The 26,135-nt window shown below is 48.5% G+C and overlaps 1 protein-coding gene across 1 annotated transcript in view; it reads left to right on the plus strand.

The window, feature by feature from the left end:
* Positions 1–26,135, plus strand: part of DBT (dihydrolipoamide branched chain transacylase E2) — a 490,460-nt gene that overhangs the window by 311,309 nt on the left and 153,016 nt on the right. Inside the window, exon 5 of the mRNA XM_069641585.1 lies at positions 1,831–1,958. Coding sequence (XP_069497686.1) covers positions 1,831–1,958 — 128 coding nt within the window. The remainder of the gene's footprint in view (positions 1–1,830; positions 1,959–26,135) is intronic.

The following is a 26,135-nucleotide window of genomic DNA, read 5'->3' on the forward strand; positions in this document are numbered from 1 at the left end:
GGGTGGTGGGAGACATGAGTGGGTGCCTGGTGGAGGGTGACCCTGGATGCTGGGGGGTGGGGGTGGTGGGAGACATGGGTGGGGGCCTGGTGGGGGCTGCCCCTGGTGGCTGGGGGGTGGGGTGGTGGGAGACATGAGTGGGGGCCTGGTGGAGGCTGCCCCTGCACTGCTGGGGGGTGGGGGTGGTGGGAGACATGAGTGGGGGCCTGGTGGAGTCTGCCCATGGTGGCAGGGGGGTGGGGGTGGTGGGAGACATGAGTGGGGGCCTGGTGGAGTCTGCCCATGGTGGCAGGGGGGTGGGGGTGGTGGGAGACATGAGTGGGGGCCTGGTGGAGGCTGCCCCTGGTGGCTGGGGGTGGGGGTGGTGGGAGACATGGGTGGGGGCCTGGTGGAGGCTGCCCCTGGTGGCTGGGGGGTGGGGGTGGTGGTTGACATGAGTGGGTGCCTGGTGGAGGGTGACCCTGGATGCTGGGGGGTGGGGGTGGTGGGAGACATGGGTGGGGGCCTGGTGGGGGCTGGCCCTGGTGGCTGGGGGGTGGGGGTGGTGGAGGCTGCCCCTGGTGGCTGGGGGGTGGGGGTGGTGGGAGACATGGGTGGGGGCCTGCTGGCAGGTGCCCCACAGTGCTGGGGGGTGGGGGTGGTGGGAGACATGCATTGTTGATCAGTAGTGCAAGGTGACATGTGGGTTGGCTGGGGGGCATGCCCATGGTGGATGGGCTGCCTGCGGGACATGAGCAGGGGTGCAGGGTAGTCCCCCGTGGTGTGGGCTGCCTGCAGGGGCCGTGGAGGTTGTGGAGCGTACACCTGGGAGGACCCACACGGCCAATTCACGTGTAGTACTCCCCAGAACCCCTGAAATACACATTCCCTGCTGGTATCGCGTGTACAACTTCCCGCGCACCCCTGAAATACACGTACCCTGCTCGCACTGGGACAATCGCGTGTGGAACTTCCCGCGCACCCCTGAAATACACGTACCCTGCTCGCACTGGGACTATCGCGTGTGGAACTTCCCGCGCACCCCTGAAATACACGTACCCTGCTCGCACTGGGCCAATCGCGTGTGGAACTTCCCGCGCACCCCTGAAATACACGTACCCTGATGAAATCGCGTGTGCAACTTCCCGCGCACCCATGGAATACACGTACCTTGCTCGCACTGGCCCATTCGCGTGTGGAACTTCCCGCGCACCCCTGAAATACACGTACCCTGCTGAAATCGCTTGTGCAACTTCCCGCGCACCCCTGAAATTCACGTACCCTGCTTGCACGGGGCCAGTCGCGTGTGGAACTTCCCGCGCACCCCTGCAATACACGTTCCCCGCTTGGCGTTTGCTGTTTGCCAGCCCGGTGAACTGGTCCAGGGTTAGCGCAGCCCTTTGCGATGATTTAGCGATTTGGATGGCTTTTCCTTGCGCGAGGGCGTTCTTGGGGGCGTTACTGGCGCTGCTGCAGGGTCGCTGCGATTCTCTGCGCCACGGCTGGTTTGGAAGCCTGAAATCCATGAATACGCTGTGCGCGGAAATCGGTTTTAGCGCACGTGCCTGGCGCAGTCAATCGCACGCGGACACTCTGCGCCAGCCGCTTGCGACACTTTTCTGCGAAATTCTATCAATTACCCTGTTAGTAGTTAATGCAGTGTCATGGGCCAGGGCCAATAAAAGTAGGCACTTCTCTGAAAGCAAACATGCATTTATAAAACACAAACTACTCTTCCTGGAAAAATATATATTTTTTCATTTTGTAGAAATGAATTGCAACTAAAACGAATGCTTTCGACGTTCTGATGCCAAGCCCTTTTTTATTTGTTTTCTTTCTCTTAATCTTCAGATGTGTTTGCTGAAGAGGATATTGTTGAAACGCCCGCCATGTCTCACGAGGAACATACTCACCAGGAGATAAAAGGACACAAAACATTGGCCACCCCAGCAGTGCGACGCCTCGCCATGGAGAACAATGTGAGTTGTTAGCTTGAAAGGAACGGGTGGGTATTCTCCCCCCGCCCATCGTTCATTAGACTTCCGCACAATGCTTCAGGAAGAGCAATAAAGCTTGGGTTCTGGAGGGAAAGCAGGACTTGGACGAAGAGAACAATGGGTGGCAGGGCTGATAAATTGCTCGAAGCGAGTGAATAGGGGTGAGGGAACCTGTTTTAGTTTGGGAAGAATTATGGCGTTTAAAAAAAATATAACTTGTCCTCCGCAGTTGCTATGGCCACGGTGCTTTGCATCAGCTGCAGCGGTGTTTGAGGGTGGCTAGGGGGGTGGGGCGGACGGGGGCTAGTTACGGACAGTGGTAGGCAGCCCACTTCGGAATGCCATTCCGCTTGCCCATTACTCTTTCCTTTGACCAGAGCTGATTTGCCTCAATTTTGGAATGGGCTCCTTGGTCGGGGCTAAAAACTCAACGCTTTAAAAGAATACCACGATTTCGTTTTTATAAAAGTCTCTCTAGAGTAAAGGATTGTCTGCCCCTCAGTCTACATCCATTCTTGACATAAGGAATTACTTGGTGTACAAATGAAAGTAACCCGTGATTTATTTCGTACCCCCGGGAAAACCTGAAGTCGGTGCCCATGTTTAAAACCATATGCCAAATTACCGAAATAAATCCGCCATGCAGACTTATTTCATACAGCGCTGTCTCGCAGGTGCTGGAAACAGTTTATTTGCATGGACTGCTTGGGACATAGCCAGGGTCGGTCTGAGTCATACAATTTCCTCGCCACCAATGAAAAAGTGGCCCACAGTTGCAAATCGCAATACATTGCTTTTGAGACAGACTGTTTGAATAGTACCCCAGGGTGAGGTTTTTGATAAAAATGTGATGCAAATTGTGCAAATTAAAGAATATGTATTCTGCAATAATGGTCAAATCTAGTAGCCGCATGATATGATATGGTAAGTTATTTATAACGCGCTTAATACCTAGAGGCTTCTAAGCGCGGACCTGGGGATCAAACCTGTTTGTCGTCTTGCTTCCAAGGCGAGCATGTTGCCGCTGAGCTATCCTCCCGAGACGTGGCGAAGTAACTCGTCAAACTGGTCCACCATGACCAGAAAAGGGGCCCACATATAACTTTGACAAAAAAATTGACCACACTAGCATTTTGCTTTTCTGATTCGAGCATTGATCTATAGGCCAGTCCGGGCGTGGACATAGTTGGGAAACATGGCGCTCATTTCAGAGTCCCTCGCCTGCAGGGATCTTTGTCTGGCTTGCGCAATTAAGCTTTTTGGAAAGGGTGGGGGTGTAGCTATAGTCCTGGGCATTTCCCTTACCCTTAATTTAAGTTAATTAGGAGGTGCGTATCATGGGTTATTGGATAGGAGTGACTGCTTGAAGCTGTATCCTCGGCCGCAGGCCGCAACGAAGGAAGGCACGATAGAGGGCATGGGGCATTAGACGCAGGTTGGGGGCAGAGAAGAAGGTCACACAGTCGGAGGGCTGCCACAAGGTTGCCTCCAGGACGCATCGTCATGGAAACATGGCCAAAATAAGGAGTAAGGTGAGAAGAGAAACATCGGGGGGCCAGGGGAGGGCTGCCCCCCACTGGAATAACAAAATTGAAGGGGAGGATATAAGGAGCCTCTAGGTAAGGAGAGGCACAATGAAAAGAAAGCACTCCCATCTCGGGTATAGCTTTCTGAGGAAGAAGGACCGTGTTGTAAAATTCCCATCCAACCCACCCGGGAAAAGGAAGTGCGATGAGGGCAGGAAACGCTGGTTAGCAGGTTTGGTAGCGACAAAAAGGCGTAGGCAGCGTTGCCACTTGTCCAAAGAGGGGATGCTAATTGGACCGAAAGACTTGCTAGCGGAAGCAAGGCATCACTCGCCTTGGACACTGTGTGCCCAAAAGCACACCTGTCTTTTATCATGTGGTTGGTTTATGATTGTGAATAAGAAATAAATGCCTACGGCCAAAAATTATGTTCCACACAAAAATGGTACTGATATTTATTGCAAGATAGGTGTATGTATGACAGCCCGGGTGCCCACACTACTTAGCCTATGAGTACAGTAATCGTGGTCATTAAGTGTTGTGTATCTTTGTGGGATCGGTGGGGATAGAGCGAGGTAGAAGGGAGTGACACAGGGGCAACATGGCCCCACTACTTTTTACACGAAGACCAGGACAACCCCCCCCCCCCCCAGCTGCTCTCGGACAGCACTAGGGTCTTTCTCTTAGACCGCGTCTTTGCTGCTTCCTTAACTCCATATTTGATTAGTCGGTCACGAGGTGCCATATGTGCTTTATCCAAAATGATCAATCGTTTTGCTCTACCTGAGATTGTGAGTGGCATGTGTGTGTGGGGTGGGGTCCTGGGGAGGGGGGTGCTGACAGTAAAGCAAGACTAGTAGAGAAGTAAAAGGTATATGTAGAGCTTTGTTGGATTCACGCAAGATGACTCTGACTTCATTGGATTTGTAAGTGACTCTCTTATTGAGTCCCAGCATATTACATCCAGTTCCTTGAGTCATATGCATAGGATTGTAACTTTAGTGTTACAATAACAAGCACCGGCATACTCTCTCTGGGCTCACATCCATCTCAACTGACTCTCTCAGAACACCAGTCATACCAGAACATTCTACCTGGTAACATTCTGTGTCGGTCAAGCCCACATTCTATTGATTCTACCAGGATGCAGAAAGAACCCAAATCACCCACAGTATATCATGCCGATTAAGAGAAAAACCAGAGGCAATGGGCAATGGTATTGACCAGATTATAAACCAGGATACGGAGTTGTCGAGTGTCTGTTTTATGCAGTTTTTTCCCTGAATATTTTCTTTTTCTTAATGCAAGTTCTCTCTCCTAGGATAGCATTCCCGAACATGGCCCACTGCACACGAACAGTTCTGCCTTATGCTCTACTATTTTGTGATCTGTGATGTTAGGCTATCCCATGCAAGCTGCATCTGGGGGTGTATTGCACAGCCAGACACTCCCAAGTGGCCACATTTGTGAGACGCTTTTTATCTGTCCTGGCTTTGACGTTTGTATGCAGGGACTTGTAATGAGAACAAGCATTGACAAAGCCAACAGTTTTGGTATTTGCAGTTGGTTATTGCGTTTTAAAATTCTCTGAACTAGGTAGCTGATCGAACGGAGTACGGTAGCCTGGAACAGTTGGTAAGAATTCATGTCTTTATTATCGCCCTACCCGGTATCACCAAATCTTATGTGCCGCAACCTGCCAGGTGTTAATCAGTACACATGCTTCTTACTGGCCAAGTTATTTTAATGACAGTGACAGATTGCTTCATACAGAAACACTACCAAAGGAAGTGCATCAGCATACTGATGGTAAGACCCACCGTGGAGCACCCGTTAGGCTGGGGTCACTCCTCCTTACACAATAGCACACAACTTCCTGCTATGCCATCCTCTACAGGATTCAGAGTTTGCGTGGCCTCCATCTGACCATGCACAAGGCAGGAGCCGTGCTGGACCTGTCAGCAAATGGTAGCTGGCAAGGAAAGATCCTGGCCACGAGTCCCACGACACTAGCTAAGCCATAGCCAGCAGCAATCCAAATGAATCATTTAATGACTCTTTCTAGCTGTGGATTTAAACACCATGCACACCACTTGTATAAAGAAATAGAAAAACACTGGTGCATTTCCAGTTTTTCAAACGGGAGATATTCTGCTCCACCTATGGCCTTTATCCACTTGGGCAAAATGGCCCCAAGCCACTCTAAGCCCAGAATCGCAACGCACACTATGATCTGCTGGCCCCTTCCTTGGTACCAATGTAAGCACACATACTGTGTATTCATGCAGTTGTGCTTAGGTAAAAGTCACTTAGAACACGTACATACACAGAAGTCCATCCCTCCTCCCTTTGACATTGATCGTTCAAGTTACAGAAACATAACTTGCACCCCTTAATTTGCTGGCCGTTCCCTTTAAGGAACACATTCTTCTAACACCCATAGGCTCTGGTCACTTGCAGCAACACCACCATACCTCAACCTCGCGTGAGTGCTGTTCTTGTGCTGCACTTATCCAAAAACACAGTTCCCCGAAGCACCCACTTAGAAAACGTAATTTAAAGGCTGTTCTCATCAATGTTCCCCAAAGCAGCTCACTAACAGTCACAGGGCCGGGCGAACAGGGGACTCAGTAAATGCATGAACGATGCAACACAAAACAAGAGTGATCAAATGATGAAATAAAATGACTACCGCCTGTAAAGAAACATAGACTGCAGAACCAGTGGCATCCTTCTAACCTCATTATCTGCACAGCCAATTGGGTCATGTATACATCAGGAAACACTTCACCACCACCCACAAATCAGTGTATGGAGAATTTGAAAGCCATTTTACAAAACACATATTTTTAACAAGACTTCTTTATTTTGATAACCAAATACATCAAAATATGTAACAACTTAAAATATTTTGTAAATATTTTTAAAACCATCAATCAAGTCAAATTACCTTTTTATACCATTAACAGATGGTGGCCGCCATCTTGGAAGTAAACATGGCTGACAAATTCACCACACAGTAGAGAATCAGCCAAAGAGTGCAAAAAGAAGTGTGGTGTGGGAATGGGAGGAACACCCTTTTTGATGGGTGTTAAATGGGTGGGACACATGGTCAAACTACATAATAGACATCCTCATATGTCAACCTGCATTGAAAAGCTTTACAAATCTGCATATAAAGCCCCTATTTCAAGCGCTCATGTTAATGCTCTTATTTTAATGACAATAGTTTCAGCTTTATAGGTAGTGCTTTCAGCGCCACCTAATAGCCAAAACTAAAAAGGAAGGATAGCTCGGGGGCAACTTGTTTGTCTTGGAAGCAAGACACGCAGCGCAACACAGGTTTGAACCCTGATCTGCGCCTGCAAACCACTCGCTGGTATTAAGCGCATTATAAAAACAATTTTATAATTATAATCATCCATTATAATAACCAAGTCCCCGCATGCAATGGAAAAACAACTCAGCCGTGAGCTAGCCAGGGGGGAGCACAGCAGCGTGTACTGATATTGGCAATGCCATCAGTCAGAGTGGGAGCACATGTTTCCAAGCCATTAGCGTATGCTCTTGTAGCGGCAGTTCAGTCATACTTGCAATTGCTTGCTATTTCTATAAAAAGAAATGATTAGTAGGAAATAAGTGAAAGTTGCATCAAGAGACATCCTAATTAACAGGTTGTCGGTCACAAAAGACATGCATATCATCATGTTTATTTTGGAAATGCACAGAAAAATAATACAAAATACATTTTACAGAAAAATGTATTTGATTCGCAGCAGTATGGATGCCCATTCAACGACATTCATTTTTGAGGCTGCTTTGGAAAATACAGTTCCAGAAAATGAAGTTAGTGCACCTAAGTTTACCTGCTCACCGGTTACAGCTGAGAGCATTGAATCTTTGTTTGCTCAGCTAAAACGTACTACTCACATTTATGACCCCATTCCGGCCTACCTGGCCAAGAAGCATGCTTATGCTGTTTGCAAACCAATTCAGTTTTTGGTAAATGCATCACATGCGCAAGGCGTTGTTCCTGATGAACTAAAGAAATCCCATTTAACCCCATTGTTAAACGGTCCGCCCTGGATCAGAATTTACTATCCAATTATCGCCCTATTGCGTGCATCCTGTGGCAGGCTAAAATCCTGGAGAAGGTTGTTACTTCCCAATTACAGGGTTTTTAGGAGGAAAGAAACATCCTAGATCCTTATCAATCAGGATTCAGAGCAGGTCATGAGTCTGAGAGCGCCCTACTCACTGTATGGGATGACCTTCTCGAGACTGCCGACAAAGGTGATATCAGCATGCTGGTAATGCTCAATTTGCTGGCAGCCTTCGGCACAGTGAACTTTGGCATACTCAAAGCTAGACTTTTATCACTGGCGCAGATGTGTGATTGGACCATCCAGTGGTTCACATCCGTCCTGTCCAAACGCTCACAATAGGTCAAGGGAGGATCTTACCTGTCTGATCCGTTGCCTGTTAGGTGCAGAGTCCCGCAGGGTTCTTCATTGTCTCCTACACGGTTTAATTTATATAACCACCCTTTACTCAATATATTTGCTCAATTTAATCTGTTATCATTCATATGTGGATGGCACACCGATATATGTACGTCTCACACAGCGATGATAGGCAGTCGAGCGCATATTAAAATGAGCAGAAAAAATTCAAATATGTATGTTGGACAATTAACTCCAATTGAATCCCTCTCAAAAAGAGATTATCATCTTTGGTCCTAAAAAGAAAGTGAACAATGTGCTTGACTCAATACCCTGTGCAACCCTGTTTGGGTTACTTGCTAATTATATACAGACAGAAAATAGTCTTGGGGTTATTTGGCAGTCCAGTATGAGCTGTAATTTACAGATAAATCAAATTATCAAGGCCTGTTATTACCAGATTAAACTCCTTAAACCCCTACTCCTGCTCATCTATGAAAAGGATCATCCAATTGTGGTGGGATCTCTAAAGAACACCAAATTGGACTATTGTATTGCCCTATTGTCTGGAATATCCAAATACCAGCTTCAGCGGCTTCAGGTGACACAGAATTCAGCGGTGCAATTGATTTTCTCATTACCATGGAGAACATAGATTTCTGAGTTTCAGAAGAGCCTTCATTGGCTCCTAGTATGAAAGCGAATACAGTTTAAGGTGCTAACTCTTGTCTTTAAGTGTGTTAACGGTCTTGCTCCTACCTATCTGACATCTTGAATTGTAAGTCATCAGCCTATGCGATTGATTGGGAGGGTGGGGGGGATGCCTGTTGGTATTCCCCCCCCCCTCCAGAACTACTACCTGAGGTGATAGAAGTTTCTCTGTTGTGGGCTCCTGAGCTTGGAATTTCCTTTCTTTACACGGCAAATACATTCTTTAACCATATTTCGGAAACATCTGAAAACATATTTGTGTATTTCTTTGAGTTATCTGGCATATTTTAATGGTGTTGGTTCAGTATAAATCCAAACGCGCCTTAATGAAGTTTGCTCCCAGGTTTCCCTTGTGGGATATGCGCGTTAGAAAATCAAATATCCTAAAATATATAAGATCTCTTAAATACCCATGAAAAGTCCCTTCCCAACCAGTTAAGTCATACAGAGTCTCATTTCATGTCGCACTTCTGAGCATATGAAATGCTGATTTTAAATATGTAAACAAGGACCAACCCACACTGGTTGAGTCAGCCCATAGTAAATATATTAGAGCGGGCCGATATTGCACAAAACCCAGTTTGTGCAATAAGGGCTGTTAGACCAAGCCTCTTACTTTCGCATATGCAGGACAGAAAAAAAAACAAATGTGCAAGGTCCTCATATGGCGCATCACTCAGAAGGCAAGACCGATTAACACCCCCAACCCGCTGCCCCCCCCCCCCCCGCCTCCCTGAGACCAGGCCTCCACCACAACCGCTCGTGATGAAACACAATCAAACGTTCCCTGGTTATAAGTACACGGTCTGCAGGAAATTCTGCCCAAAGCAAGTATTTCTGGATGCCAGGGGACGAAATGGTCGTTAACCCTCTGTTCTTAGGTTTCAGCAGCTCCATACTTTCTCTATTAGCGTTCACATGCTCATAAAAGCGGACAGTCCACAGTTTTACCTCGCCACGAGAGAGCACATTTCGGGGCGGAAACAAATGTGTAAAGTTAATTGTCCTCAATTGCTTCATAACATGAGACAGCCATGGGACCTTACCACCTGCATTACTGGTAATCTGAGAAATAATCAATTCATGAGTGAGAATAGCTCTCTCGTTGCTCGAGCGCCTAAGCCAATGCAGGACAGGCTGCAAACGCACCAAATCCCCAATTGGTCTACAGACCAGTTCCAAATGTACACCAAAATTGGTGGCTGATGGCGGCAAACCCAGCAATTTCTTGAAGAAATGCTTCTTTACTGTATGGACATCAGTGACATTAGAGTAACCCCACAGCTCCATACCAAATCTGGCACCTGCGGCCGCCTTGCCTTTATACACTTTGAGCAATAAGTCAATCGGTCTGCTCTGAACATAGTCATAAACCTGGTATTCCCACCCAAAGCCCGCTTAAACCGCACAGCCATCACCGCCGACTTAGTTGCATTGCAGATCATTCATTTGGAATTATACTAAAACAGCAGATGAAGCTTTGAGAGCTTTCATAAGCAAGAGGCAAACGAGTCCATCCTATATCATCGTGCAGTAGTCCTGAGGATGCTAGTCCACTGTACTGTTACTTTTTGTAACGCAATAAAATGTCCATTAATGTTTTTAGGGGAAAGTCCATTAATGTTTTTTTTAGGCAAATGAGAATGTAAAGTGTATGTTAAAATAAGTAATCCCAGAGGTTTTATCTAGTGCTCATGCATACAGCTGCAATAACCTAATCTAAATAGGATAAGGCACTAAGAAGCACATTCGTTTGTCTCACGATGAGGTGGGCCATCCATTGCCTGTTTTAGGGAATAATGACATTGTGTGATGACTCCATTATAATCACTTTCTTTTTTTGTTTTATTTGAGATTTTGTAATCTGCCAAAATGCTGATACTGGTCACCACAATGCCTGGGGTTAGGGACGCCTAGGCAGTCAGGCAAAGGTACATCACATAATCCTCACAATGCAAGTGAGCCAACAAAATCATAATTAATTAATTCAAATGAAATCAAGTAGTAACAAGAGTCACATGAGGTATGCCCAAGATATGGGGGCTATGACGGTGCCTTGAAAGCCTGAGTAGCCAGACTCTTAAACCTTTTATAATTGGGTTCCGCCCGGATTTCCAGCAGATTTTTCCAGTTTCTAGATCCAATTATGACTAGGGTGCAGCACTGTCCCAATTCCTTCTGAACTTTGTGGTGGAAATTAAATTGCCGTTCACAGACTTATTTCTTCTAGGCTGGTACCTGCAAAAAATGAATTGGAAGTAGACTGAACTGAAGTTGAATTGGACTTAGTAGACTGTACAGCTTTGAGTTGTGTGTTTTGTTTTTTTTTTTTTAAACGATTTTTATTGATTTATTCAAACAAACAATACAAACCAAACTTGCAGTGCACATATCAACAGTTCAGTTATACATCTCTTCATTCCGGTCACTGCTCCCCTTATCCCACCCCCCATTCCGAGCCTATTACTTTTCTCATTCTGTTCTTGCATCTTGTGGTAGGGTCTGCCCTTCCATGGGTTCTGCCGGGTCTTGTATTGACCCAAACAACTCCGCTATTAATAATTTCCGGACCATCAGGGTCTCCCCTCCTCCTCTCCCCCTACATTGCTTGCCTCTTGCCATACCATGGTTTCTGCATCCACCCATTTCTGCAACTCTTTCCACCACACCTCCACCCGTGGTCTGTGGCATGTCTTCCACCCCATGGCAATTCTCCTTTTTGTGAGCACATATGCTAGATCTTTCAATTTACTCACATGCTTGAGTTTCTGCGATTTGGGGAATCCCCCAGCAAACAGGCCCACACTGTATCCACCACAATCTTGACCCCCCCCCCCCCTCCACCAGTTTCTGTGCTACTTCACCCCAGAAACGCTCAATGACCGGGGATGACCAAAACATGTGTACCATGCCAGCCTTTTCTTTATCGCATTTGGGACATGCTTGTCGTCCTGCATTTTCAAACCAGATATCCTCTGGGGTGTCCTATATGCCCTATGTGTAATATACAGTTGTATCTGTTTCAATCTCACATTCCTCAACACCTTTTTATGGTACCCCTGGGCACGTTACCCCATCCCGTCCACCATCTGGGCTCCTACTTCCGCTTCCCAGTCTAATCTCAATTGTGTTAATTCCTTCCCAACCTTAGACATCATCTCGTATAGTCTAGAGATCTCGCGCCCCCTCTCCGTTATATCATATATTGTATCTATGGTAGCATCTGGTTCTTCTTCCAGTACCGTTTCGGGCCATGTTCTCCTAATTCTCTGCACCATTCTGCGATAAGTAATATACTGGCCCGTGTGTAACCCCATTTCCTCCCCAAGCGCTTAAAAATCTATGATGGTCCCCTCTCGCCAGATATCGCCCATTGTTACTAGCCCAACCGGTTCCCAGTGGTTCCTGATTATCATCCTTAGCTGCTCTTCTCCCCCTGCCAGTGCAACTAGTGGTACCTGCGGGGAACATGGGAATGGGTTCTCCATCATCTGGCATGCCCGGCGCCACATCTTCCACCCAAGCATCATCATCTTGGGGCACCCTTCCATTTCTGTCTTGGGCAACCAGATCATCTCTCTTAAGTAAAATGGGGCACAGTCTTGTCCAAACAACCTGGATTCGGGGGTTATTTCATCTGAGAGCCATTTAGCGATATACTGCAGTTGGCTTGCTACATAATAAACCTCATAATTAGGCAGTTTTATCCCCCCTTTTTCATAAAAGTTCTGTAGCTTCCATAGTGCCACTCTATTTCGCGTACTATGCCACAAGAAGTCCCTGTACATACTGTTCAGTTTAATGAAGAACCTCTTGGGTATCAGGTATGATATGATGTGGCATTTGTAATGCGCCTATACACAAGTGTTTCAAGGCGCGACGAGGCAGGGAGGGGGGAACAGGGGGAGACAGACAACGATCCTCCTAGGCCAGGTGTCATTCAGATCGCGCAAGTGCATGGGTAGGGGGGATGGGAAAAGTGCAAGGGGGGGAAAGGGAGAGGGGAAAGTGCAGTACAGGGTTAGTAATGAACAAGATAAATAATAAGGGCCAGCTGGTGGCAAGTGCAAGATAAGTGCAGACAAGTGCTGGGAAGGGGGGCTGTAGGGATACAGAGACAGTCCCGCGGTGCAGGGGTTGCCAGGAAAGCAGTGCAGGGGAGAGTGGCTGGGCCAAGGACCGAGATTGGTGAGTGGCCCAGTTGCTGATTCAGTAGTTTCAGTGATTTAGCAGGGGAGAGGGAGAGAGAAAGCAGAAGCAAAGAGGAAGGTTTTGAGGTGCTTCCGGAACCGGAGATGGTTCTCCTCAAGTTTCAGGGAGGCAAGAAGGCTGTTCCAGAGGGAGGCCCCTGCTGCGGAGAGAGATCTCCCCCCAACTCGTTGCTTGGAGAAGCGGCTGACCCTGAGGGAGTTGGAGGCGGAAGAGCGAAGTGCTCGAGAAGGAAGATATTTAGGAAGGGAGAGTCGAAGGTAATTTGGCCCCAGGCCCCAGAAGGCCTTGTGGACAATGCAGAGGGTTTTGAACTTAATCCTCGCAGCCACAGGGAGCCAGTGTAGCGGTTTCAGTCCTGGAGAGATACGGTCTCTGTGCTTGAGGCCAAGGACAAGTCTCGCAGTCCTGTTCTGGATGAGTTGCAGAGGGCGGAGAGTAGAGGCAGGCAGATTTAGATAGAGGCTGTTACAGTAGTCCAGCTTCGAGAGAACCAGGGCTCTGGAGACAGTGAGCTTCTGGGGGAAGGAGAGGAGAGGAAAGGAAGGATACCTCTCAGGAGGTGCAGCTGGTAGTGTGACTTCTTAGAAACGTCAGAAATGTGAGGAGAGAAGGAGAGTGTGGAGTCGAAGATGACCCCAAGGTTTTTTGCCTTGCAGGTAGGAGCAGGAAGAGGGCCAAGAGAGGCCGGCCAGAGAGCTGCAGGTAAGGAGGGAGTGGGTGTGCCGATGAGTAGAATCTCGGTCTTACTGGCATTAAGGCAGAGGTCGTTGGCGGCACACCATTCCTGGATAGCAGAAAGACAGTCGGAGATGAGGGAAGGAGAAGAGGAGGCCGAGGGTAGCCTGAAAATGAGCTGGGTATCATCTGCATAGCACTGAAAGTTGGGGCAGAGAGCAGCGATGCGGTGGGCGAGAAGTGCCAGATACTGGTTGAACAGCCAGGGAGAGAGGTTAGAACCCTGGGGGACACCACAGGTAGAGAAAAAGATGTCAGACAGGAAAGACCCCAGTTGGAGCTGGGAGGGTCGATTTGAGAGGAAAGAGGTCAACCAAGCCAGGGCCTGACCAGTGATACCCAGGTTATCACGGAGACGGTTGAGCAGGATGGTATGGTTGGCAGTATCAAAGGCAGAAGAGAGATCAAGCAAAATGAGAACACATGGAATGTTAGAGTCAAGGTTCGAGAGCAGGTCCTCACGGATGTTCAGGAGAGCAGTTTCCGTGCTTCTGGCAGCTCTGAAGCCAGACTGATGGTCATGAAGGCTACCAACAGATTCAGCATGGAGATTAAGCTGGGAGATGGCAAGTTTCACCAAGAGCTTGCCCAGGAAAGGAGTGATAGATATAGGGCGATAGTTAGCTGGGCAGGACGGGTCGGAAGAGGGTTTTTTAAGAAGGGGGTGCACAAGGGAGTGCTTGCGAGGGGATGGGAAGACTACAGAGGTGAAGGAGTGATTGCAGAAGTCAGCAAGGGCAGGAGCCAAGGAGTCGATGTGGTATATTCCCAAAATATATGGTGTTATGGTGTATTCCCAAAAAAGTGCAGGAGCCTAGGTAGGACCACCATCTTTAACATTGCTCCACGTCCCATCGTTGCTAGGGGCAACTTCCTCCCAAAATCTCATGCAATTCTCGATTTTCTTAATGGCTACCTCCGTGTTGTACCTATGCTCCTCATCCACTGTGTGATACACGTCTATGCCAAGATAACGAAAAGTACTAACCGCCCGCGATATCTGTAACATCGGTAACCTTTCCACTGGAATCCCCCCTGTAACCGTCTAATGGGAAAATGCTAGATTTCTGAGGATTCACTGCAATACCAGACAACCCCGCATATCTCCATCACTTCCAAAATGTATTGGAGATTTTCCTCCGGGTGCCGCAAGTACAGCAACACAAATGCCGTTCCCCTCTCACAGCGATACCTATGATATCATATTGTTGTCTCAGGTATGTTGCTAGGGGTTCCAGGGCCAATATATAGAGCATTGGAGACCATGGACATCCCTGTCTGGTGCCTCTACGGAGTTGCCATCTCCCTGATATCACTGTTCCCGTTCTAACTATGGCCAGCAGTTCACTATATAGCATCTTCACCCATTGTATATATCTAGCTCCATCCCATAGCCCGCCAGGGCTGCCAGCAGTCTTGGCCACTTGACCGAGTCGAAGGCCTTTACTGCATCCAAGGACACAATTGCCATTTCACCCTCGTTCCCAAACTCAATAACCCGTTGGAGTTGTCTATGATTATTAGTTATATTCCTATGCGGGACATAGCCCGCCTGGTCGTGTGTATTCGTTTGCCTATAACTCTCCTCAGTCTATTTGCCAAAACAGCTGTCAGTATCTTGCTGTCCTGGTTCAACATCGACAAAGGTCTATAGGAACCACAGCTATGCCCAGGCTTGTTGGGTTTGGGAAGCGGTATTATGATCGCTTCTCTAAGTGACTCTGGCAGTCTTCCCACCTCAAAGGCTTCATTTAACATTTCTAACATTGGGGGGAGCACCTCTTCTTTATATACTTTATAAAATTCACTTTGGAGTCCATCAGCCCCCGGAGGCTTACTAGTGGGCCGCTGCCTCACCACCTCTTCTAACTCCTCCAAAGTAATCTGTGCATCCAGCTCCTCTCTTTCCTCAGCGCTTATCTTGGGCAGTCCTAGATTCTCCAGTGTTCATCATTGCGTGACCACTACCCCCCCCCCGCCTTCCCATATAGTAACCTATAATAATCTGCAAACTCTTGATTAACTCCCTCTTGAGTGTCAGCTACACTGCCGTCTTCCCTCGTTGTTGTTCTAATCATGGGTCTGGGGGTTTCGCACTTGTATAACCATGCCAGGAGTCTCCCTGTTTTATCCCCTCCCGCATGCTGTCTCTCTATATATCTTTTATAGTTGAGGTTACACAGTCTTTCCCAGTGCCCCTCACATTCATGCTGCAGTTTAAGTATCAGTTTCATGTCTTCCTTAATGTTACTTCCTTTTTTCAATGCCTTTTTCCAGTTCCCTTTCTGTTTCTTGTAGGTCAGCCAAGATCCCCCCCCCCCCTGCAGACCTTTAGATTTTGCAATGGCTACCCCTCTCATCACAACTTTGAAGGCTTCCCATAATGTGCCCGCCGAATCCACGCTACCAGTATTCAATTCAAAATAGTTTATAATCTCCTCCCTCATGTCCTCCCTAAAAAAGGATCCCGGAGTGTCTCCGCTCGGAGGCGCCATGTCGGAATCCTTGTTCTCGGGGGGCAATATTGCCATCCGAGGACCAGAGGCGAGTGGTCCGAAAGGACCCTCGCTTTGTATTACACTTGCGTAATCTCTGTTATTACCTCTGACGTAGCAAAGACATAGTCCAGCCTAGTATGTAGCTGCTGCACGGCTGAATAATGCGAGTATTGCCTTTCTTAGGGGTGTCTCGTCCTCCACACATCTCCCAGACCAACCTCATCCAGTAATGTCTGCAATGCTTTGGCAGCTGGGGTGGGTCTATCTATCTTCCCATCTGATCTATCCACCCTAGGGTTTAACACGCTATTAAAGTCCCCTCCCCAGATCACCGCACTCCCCATACACATGCTTAGGTTGGTACACAGCGTTCTGAAATATGCTGCTGTATTTTGATTCGGGGCGTACGTATTCACAATGCTTATCTCCCTATTCTCTACCAGTCCCCTCATTATAACCATCATTCCATCCGTCTCCGCTGCTTCCTGCAACAGTTGAAACGGGACATCCGGCGCCACCCAGATAAGCACTCCCCTTGCATAAGCAGAATATGACGAGCCCGCCACAACCCCTTTCCATTTCTATGCAACCATCTCCATCTTTTCCCGTGTCGGGTGAGTTTCCTGTAACAGTGCGATGTCTATCTTTTGTCTACGTAGGTTCAACATGACCTCTTTAAATAGCTGTTAAGCCCTCTGACATTCCACATGATTATTTTAAGGTCCCCCATGGCCTTTCAGAGTCCCCCCCCCCACCAGTGCAGTCCAGATCTAGCCTCCATCTCAGTCTATATAGACTCATTTCCCAATTTAAACACCCCTTAACTACAAACACCCCTTTCCCTCCCACCTCCCTTCCCCAACATTACCCCCCCCCCCCAACTGTTGCCCAGCTCCATCCCTGGATCTCAGGCACCCCCGCATATGTCTCTTTCTGGCGATAGCCTGTACTCGAAGCTCAGCAGGGTGAGGTCGCCCTAATGGCTATCCTGCTACTACTACTACTACTCGGGGGCGGGGGGGTTGGGGTGAGTGTAAGGTGCCTGTGTCCTGCCGCTCCTGTTTACTTCAATTCAACCACGCATTGCTATTCAGTTTACTCATCTGTTCAATGCTCTATATTCCAGTCCGTCACGTTTCAACAAAATCAAGGATACCATAGCCTAGTTTCAACACTACCCATCCGTACCAGTCTATCAGTGTCTTTACCAAGTCTCTACTGGGATACCTCGCTATGTGATAACCCAGTTTACATGTAGCATCCCAATCACTTATCGTGCTCTTCTTGGGCCCATTCCACATCTCGTTCCGGACAGCCCTGTAGGTCCAGCCATGTCGCTGCTTCCTCTGGGGTGTCAAAAAAGAACATTCTACTTTTGTGCAGTACTTTCAATCTTGCAGGGTACAGAAGCATATATTTGATGCCGGCCGTGTGCAGCCTCCTCTTTACCGACACATAGCTATACCGCTGCCTCTGGACCAGCATTGTATAATCGGGATACGCTGTTATAGTAGCCGAGGCTCTTTCAATCGTTCGTTCCTTTTCGAAAGTACTCCAAAACCTTCTTGCGATCTTTATAGTTCAGTATCTTGCCAATTATTGCGCGGGGAGGGGCTCCAGGCTTCAGTTTTCTCATGAGGGCTCTATGGGCTGGCTCCACTGTGAATCCTTGCGAGAGTTTGTCAGCCCCCATTTCCTGCAGGATCATGTTCTCAACATAATCCGTAGGGTCCTCGCCTTCTTCTCCCTCTGGCAGGCCAACCACACGGATGTTATTCCGTCTCGCCCTTCCTTCGGCTTCCTCCGCATGATTATCCAGGTTAGCCACTTGCTGCTTTAGTATGTGGACCTCCTTTGCATTATTAGTGCTGGTATCCGTGTTAGTTTTGACCGCACTCTCCAGACTACTCGTCCTGTCCGCCAGCGCCCTGACGTCTTGTCGCAGCAGGTTGACTTCTATCCCCACTGCGTCTATTTTAGCCTCCAAGGAGGTTTGCAGGTCCGCCATTGCTATCCCCCCATGAGTCTCTTAGCTCCGTTATAGCCGTTACTATCTGGTGGTTTTCGGTCCCCGGGGAACTTTCCGTGGGTGCATTTGCGCCACTGTGCGCCGATGCCGCTGGAGACTGCTGTGTCTTAGCAAACGCTTCCATCGTGGGTTGTTTGCTTTTGCCCTTGATTACTCTCCCTGTCATCTTGCGATCTTGGTCAAGTATCCGAGGTTACTTTGTTTGTGGTGCGGCAATTCTGTTTCGCTGTCCCGCCGTGACGCTTGAGTCACTCCAGACCTGGGCTGTTATCCTTGAAGTACCCTGTATGGGTTCGTATGCGCTGAGCTATGTCTTTGGGTGGGTTATGGCCTCCCACTTTTCCATTTGTCCTTACTGCTTCTTGTAGATTACTACTGGTCCCAGTTGGACCATCTGTCTCTTGGACTCCTTATACTCTGCGCACCACTGTCTGTCTGCTGAGGCCGCTCTCATGCCATCCGCCACCTAGCTCAGCCCTGTACCTTGTGCTCTCCGGTATTAGCGATCAGTGTACAGCCCCCGCACTCTTCGAGACCCTTTGCTCCTTCCTGACGCCCCAGGGTTCATGTGGCAGAGAAACCACTCAGGCATCCATCCCAGGCAAAGCGGGGAGTCCTCTTCTTCCCCCTTGGCATCTAGCACTTTTTTCCAAGCACGATGGTGTGATTCAGACTGTATCGGGTGCCCAACTTGCAACCCCAATGGTTTAAAGTTGCCACAGTTAGTGTCTTGCCACAGGTCCCATACGTACTTATGGGCGAAAATGTATTCAGTGGGCCGCGATGATTCCTCTCCTTCAGCGCGGCTCCTGTGCTGCCTTCAGCCTGCAGAAGCTGTGTCTCTCACCTCCGCTCTGCCCAGGCTTGCCCCTCGTATCCGCCAGATTTCTATTTAGTCCGGCCACAACTTCACTGACTCGGCCTCCGCGGCCGTGCACATATCGCTCCACGAATCACTTTCGTGTGCACTGGCCGAGAGTTGTGTCCATGCGTACCATGCTTCGTGCTGACTCCACATGTAGCGCGGCTCCTCCGATGTTATTCCAATGACACGGCACTGTGTCAATCTATTTGGACGCGCAGCACCCCAGAGCTTCTCGTGTCTGGAGGTTCACCATCCTCAGTGTTACATAGTTTCCAGACGCGGCTACTGTGTCTGCCGCACTGTTCGGTCCCTCGCACCCGGGGATATATTGCCACAATGTAACTCCTCAGCGGGCTCCCCGAGCACACGTCGCTGCAGACCATAAAACGTAGCAGGCACCCGGGTGCAGCCCAGCGCGAGTGACCGAGGCCAGGCTTCTCTTTCGATCTCCTCAATGCAGCTCGTGGGCTGCTATGGCCTCGGCTTCAGTACTTTGTTGTCCGCCATTTTGCAAACCCCCCGTTCCCGCAGCTCCGAAGGTCCGCAAGTCTTAATTCTCCAGTCTGCCTCGTTCTGTAATCTTGCCTCTTTCAGTGGTCGTGCGGCACATCTTCCGACGTCTATACCGCCACTGAGTTCATGGGTCGTTTTTCAGCACGGATTCACGGATCAAAGACGGATCATCCGGAGCAGCTCCTCGCAGGCACGTCCTACGCCATGGCTCGCTAGCCACGCCCCCACTTTGTGAGTTGGTTTCTCTTTTTTATAGGGAGTCATTATAGTGCCCTTAAGGCTGGTGCCACGGCCCCAGGTTTGATGGCAAATAACATTCTAGTTGCCTTGTTAATCCGTAGTTGCAATTGATGGATTGGCTTTTTACTGATGGCCAAGTAGCGAAGTAAAACAATTCAGTCTGCTGAGCACTAGTGTTTGGATGATCTCCATTTGTTTGCGGCATCAAAAGCTACAGCATGATTTTCTTGGCTGCATTCATTTGAAAAATGGGTCGTCTGTGCTAGTCAATTGCTTTGACAAATTGTAATTGCTTTGGGGGGGTGCATGAGAGTTAACTCCCGAAGATTCCCAAATTCTTAGCATTATGGCATGGGATGTACCCCATTGAGCAACAGACTTGATGGGAAGTAAAGTAATATTGGTTGAGCCAAAGCCCAAGCTCTGTTTCCTACGCATTGTGACAAATCCCAGGGTATTGTCACTACTTCCATGGGGAAAGCCCCTTCCCGTGAGGCCTGGTAGGGGAGGCCATTACCCGATGGGTCATCCTGGGGGTGGTACCGAGCGGGTTATGTCATGGGGAGGGAATTCCTCCATGGGACCAGTAACGATTGCCTCCTTCATTTCAGCCCTCTTCCCCCCCCCCACTCGTTTCCCTGGGGTCCCCCACACCTCGATCTCTGTAGAATAGAGGATTTGAGTCCTGCACAATACTGGGATGAGGAAGAGTGAGGCTTACCCAGGTGGAGTGCCTATAGTCCCTGGCATGAAGAAGATGAAAGGAGTAGGCAAAAAGCCCACTGCGGAACCAACATATGCGGTACAGTCTGACAGACTGCTCAGGCAATAAAAAAAAAAGGAAGGACTGTGTACCTTGTCTGGGCAAGCAAACTCTGGAGGAGCGAGGAACCAGGCTCAGGTTTCATGGCGAGAGACCCGAGAAGCAGGAAACAAGACACTGCTGACGAGAACAAGTGTCTCTTAAAAGCTCGCTGGAGAGGGAGCCTGTCCGCTGACATGGAAATCGGAAACTCGACCGGTGAAGGCAAGGCGAGAGGAAGACGTGCAGCCAAGTATCTAAGGGAGCGCTTACCGCTGTAGAACTGCAGAGGACCGATCGCAGAAGCAGTGCAGGAGCCCTCTTCAACTCTCAGGACAGACCAGAGACCGCAACAGCCTTTCCACGAGATGAGGAAAGGGCCAGGCCAGCTGGTGTGTAGCAAGGGCACAAAGCAAGTTAAAACGATGCACACCATTATCACGGGATGCAAAAAGGGATAACAAATGAACTGTAAAAGCTAAATGGAACAGTACTGGCAGGAGATTACACCAGGTCTGTTCAGTTGGACATTGACTGAAGAAGGGATAGAGAACCACCCGCAGAAACAGCACACCGGGGTTTGGGTCCCATATGAAGTTGGGGGAGCCCCACAAAAGAAAAGTATGTGGGCCAAGGACCCACACAAAACCGGAGAAGCATACAGTCGGGGGGGATGAAGCCCAAAGCTAATCGAGGAGAACCTGAAAGTATATATATAGGGTCTGGGACCTGCAAGAAAGACAAAGAAGCTGCAGAACAAGTCTGGGAGACCCCAAGACAGTCCAGACGGATCTGGGACTCAGTACAAGAAGTTAAAATAAGGGGTCGAGGACCCATTGTCAAAGGAAAAGCTATTTTCTGGAATACTAAGTTCAATAGTCACGTCTAGCAGGAGAGGGAACCTCCCTGAGGTATCACAACTGATATTTCTTCAAATGTTTTTAAATGACTAAAGGTGCTATCGTCTCCTGGCTCTGTGCAAATATTTCCTGATAACGCCCCAGAAAAAGAACCTTTCGCCTCCTTGAATGTTATCAGTGCCAAAAAGCAATGGAGATGGAGAAAAGTATGCTTTGCTAATATTGTTCAGTATAACATTCGATGCCTAATTAAATAGAAACCTGCACACTCCGCTGTCATTTGTCTTGACGTGCAAACTGTCTGCAGGGCTCCATGCTTCCCAGCTGGGTTTGTGCTTCATAAATCCAATAACATACGTACAACTGTACTCCTGCAAATTAAACTCTGCCTACAGTAACATTCTCATATTCCAAAGCCAACCACGCACACAGCTGTGCAGCACATTCCTATGGCTAAGAACCGTTGTGCAATTCTGCTCCTATGGCCCTATATACCAAATGGAGGCCTGTTAATGCAGCAGTTTTATGATGCAACCTTGCTTGTATGATATGGCATTTATAACGCGCATGTGTACACGTGTTTCTAGGTGCGACAAGACAAGGAGGATGTCGTGGGTATCAGGCAGGTAGTTGGGGGGGGGGGGGGGGTGCGGGGTGGAGTGGGGGGTGGAAGCTGGGTGGAGGCTTTGCAGGCCTGGCTTAGGCACACAAAGAACCCATAACAAATTCCTCCTTTCATTCCTTCTTAGTGTTTGTAGTAACTTCGTGGTTACCACTTCCTGTTGCCAAACAGGAAGTGCATGATATCTCATGAGCTCTCTAGTGTTTGGGTGTGGCTGGCTATAAACGCCACACCCAAGATTCTTCCAGTGCTTCGTGTTGCTTACTGTTTGCTGTATCAGCAACATACTTGCTGTGCTCTGGATCAGCCATCATCTGCTTACCTGCTCTGGATCATCCTACTTCTGCTTACCTGGTTCTTGCTCCACGCTGCACCTATCTCCAGTCAAGAGGGGACTTCTACACCGGCACCTGTGAAAACAAATAAGAACAGTGTTAACTTGCGCACATCAGTAACGCTGCGCATACTCCCCGAATCTTCCCGCGACGCTGGAATCCAGGTTAGTTGCATGAGCGCACAAACCCCTGTAAGAAAGAAGAGACATTATTAATTGCGCTCGCTCCAATAACACAGACACTTATTTCAGTGTGCGCTCTCTCTACACGGTGCATACTTACCAAAAGCCTCTGTGCAAACTTACCTAACCACCAAGTCTCCAGTAGCGATGATCCCAGACTTGAGGTGCTAATACCACATAATTTCTCCTGCAAGGGAAAGGGAGAGACATTACCAGGTGTGCTTGAATTGAAGGCGCTGCGCAAACCTACCAGCAGCTAGCTTCTACACGCAGCGCTACTCACCCACTAAAATACCGGAAAACAAAGACAATACCGCCTATTTTGGACACTTAACATTCTCTGCGCAACGTTCACTTGTGGGAAGGCCTTTCTAGCCAGTGAAGAAACTGGCGCCTTGAACTCTCGGCCTCGCTGTGAAGGCATAAAACAGCGTTTGGCATCTGAACTCCGCCTACAGACATTGGCACCAATCACAGGAGTGAATTGCGCCCCTGCAAATGCAGGATGGAGTGCACACCCTACTAAAGATCAAGGTAAGCCCATAGGGGGACATCACAGCACACAGCACACAGCAAAGAGAAGGGAAGGGTAGGGTCCAGGGGAATCAGGTGAATTCAGGTCTGAGTGTACACCTTGTATTTGACAGGTATTCCTCCAGGCGAAACAGGGGAAGTGAAGACTCTGGGTCAAGGGAGGTTTGTCCATCGCTCCTGCAGAGACACAGGTGAGTGTGACAGAGGGGGGAAACGAAGGGAGGACAAAATAACGATCTTACTAGGTCTTGTCATTCAGATCGTGTAAGTGCAAGGAAGGGGAGAAGTGCCAGGAGAAGTGCCAGGGGGGAGGGTTTGGGGAAGTGCAGTTAACTCACAACGCAGCCACCGTTTGGCTCATAAGTGCAGCGAGAAGGGACTGTAGGGTTGAAGATACAGACCCTTAAGTGCTGGGGAGCCCAGAGGCAGTGCAATGGCAACTGGACATGCAGGCGCCTAGGCCCGAGTTCAGAGGGTGACCAGTGCGTGGAGCAGTCGGGTTCATCAGCAGCGGAGAGGAAGAGAGAGAAAGCGGAAGCGAAAAGGAAGGTCTTGAGTTGCTTCTGCTCAGGTTTGAGAGAGGCAGGGAGGCTGTTCCAGATGGAGGCCCCTGCCAAGGAGATCGACCTGCTCCCAACTCTCTGCTTGGAGAAGCATCTGACCATCAGAGTTGGAGGTGAATGAGCGGAGAGCTTGAAAAGGAAGATGTTTTGGAAGAGAAAGTTGGAAGTAGAGCGGTCCCCGGCCCAGGAAAGCCTTGTGGATGATCCAGAGGGTCTTTAAGTTAATCCTTGCAGCCATAGGGAGCCAGTGAAGAGAGGTCAGAGCTGGAGAGATAAGATCCCAGGGCTTGAGGCCAAGGACAAGTCTTACAGTCCTGTTCCGGATAAGTTGTAACTGTCGAAGAGTAGAGGCAGGAAGATTTATAAAGAGGCTGTTGAAATAGTCCAGCCTAGAGAGGACCAGAGCTCTGGAGACAGTAAGCCTCTGGTGGAAAGTGAAGAATGCCTTTCAGGAGGTATAGCTGATAGTTTGACTTCTTAGAGATGTGAAGAGAGGAGGAGAGGGTGGAGTCAAAGATGACACCAATGTTCTTAGCCTCATATGAAGGAGCAGGAAGAGGGCCCAGAGTGGGTGGCCTGAGAGATAGAGGAGCAGAAAGTAGGGAGAGGGTGTCCCAATGAGGAGGATCTCAGTCTTACTGGCATTAAGGCAGAGATCATTGACAGCGCACTATTCCTGAATTGCGGCCAGAGAGTCTGGTATGAGAGAAGAAGCAAAGGTGGCTGAGGGGAGCCTGAAAGAGAGCAGAGTGTCGTCCGCATAACATTGAAAATTGGAGCAGAAAGTAGCGATGAAAGTACAAATTAGCTCTCACTGTGTGTGCAATTACACACACACACACACACACACACACACCACCACCACCGACACTGTAAAACCTCTGTCATATTCAACTATTTTGGCAATCGTCTACAGCTGGCCTGTTCATTAATATTAGGGAATCAATCTCTAACTCATTCTATGCAGGTGTCACACTAGCTACGAAGTATGCCTTCAATGCATCACACTTGTATGCTTCATCTATGGAGCACATAGAAGGTACCCTACAACCTACAGGATTCCTTCACTGGGAGCTCCCCCCTGCTGGCTCAGTTTGTTGTCTGAATTGTATCGGTGCAAACTTATTCCAGGAATGTCAGTGCCACAGAACCTAAGCAGTGTAAGCAACCCAAAGCATTACTTTACCAGTACTATATGATCCTAGCTGTCCTGTCCTAGTAATATAGGAGCTGAGCAGGGTGAGCTTCCTCTAGGAGTTACCTTGTCAAGTGCTATATTGCCCCAGCTGTGTATGTATGCGATGTATAAACTGCAAACCGCTGGGAAGCAACGGGGCGATGTACCTAGGGTGATGCACACGTGGGAACTCCAAAGGGTGAGAATTTGGTTTCAGTGGAGCGATCGATTGACAAAATGTTGAAGTGTAGTGTCTTCAGGTCCTTCCTGTAACATAATGTGGAGGAGTCCAGATTTATCTGTGTCCTGTTTTTTCCCTCTTGCAGTCCTTTGTTTTAAGCATGGCAATATTGTGGCTTCTAATGATGATGATTTGGTTGTGACGGCTTTATAGGTGATGCAGTTAATCTTCAACATGATGTATGTTTCAAGGGGTAGCTAGTGCAACTCCTTGAAGATGGCGTAGATGTGTTGAATTTTCTTTGTCCTTTGAGAAGGTGTGTAGCAACATGCTGGATGACTTTCAGAGACACAAAATGAACTTCTGGCACTCCTGCGAGTTAGGCTGTTGACACTGTCCAGGTAGGAGATGACCAGGATTTGGACGAGTGTTTTGAAACTTGGACCAGGGAATGAAAGGCTTGACTTCAAGCTGGTACCATGGGGCATGCTGAGACTTCTTTGAATGAGCAGTCAATGGCAAAACCTAGAGATTTGTGCATGGGTGAGGGCTGATATGTGAATCCATCATGCTTCTTATCAGTCAATTCTGGTCTAGCGCTGCTTGGTTGGTTTTTTTCAGGTCGACAGTCATGTAGGCGCTTGACATCCAGGCATGGATGATGTAGACTGTGCTTCGGTCGATATATATCATTGATGTAGTTCATCTTTAGGTAAAGCTGTCTCACATTGTTTTGTTTTTTGTAAAAACTTTATTGCTTTTCATATTAATCAATGTACAATGCACCCAAACATGACGCACAAAACAAAAACAATTACTAACTCCCCCCCCACTCCAATTCCCCTGCCCCCCTTTAGAGCCTCGCAAATCTACAACATCCTTCATCTGACTTATGATCGTTACACTTCCCTCGCTGTCAGAGGAACTATCCATTTCAGGTTCCTCAAGTCCGGAGCCTGACAGTGATGCGACCAAATGTAGCCAGGCTGTAAGCATCCCTGCTTCCTCCTCACCCCCTCTGCCCACCGCTTCCCTCCACACCACTGTTTCTGCATCTGCCCACTTCAGTAGGTCCCGCCATCAGACGTCTAAATCCGGTTTCTTGCTTGCCTTCCAACACATTGCTATCCTG

Source organism: Ambystoma mexicanum, chromosome 1q (assembly GCF_040938575.1).
Source record: "Ambystoma mexicanum isolate Mex_15411 chromosome 1q, UKY_AmexF1_1, whole genome shotgun sequence".
NCBI classification, from domain to species: Eukaryota; Metazoa; Chordata; class Amphibia; order Caudata; family Ambystomatidae; genus Ambystoma; species Ambystoma mexicanum.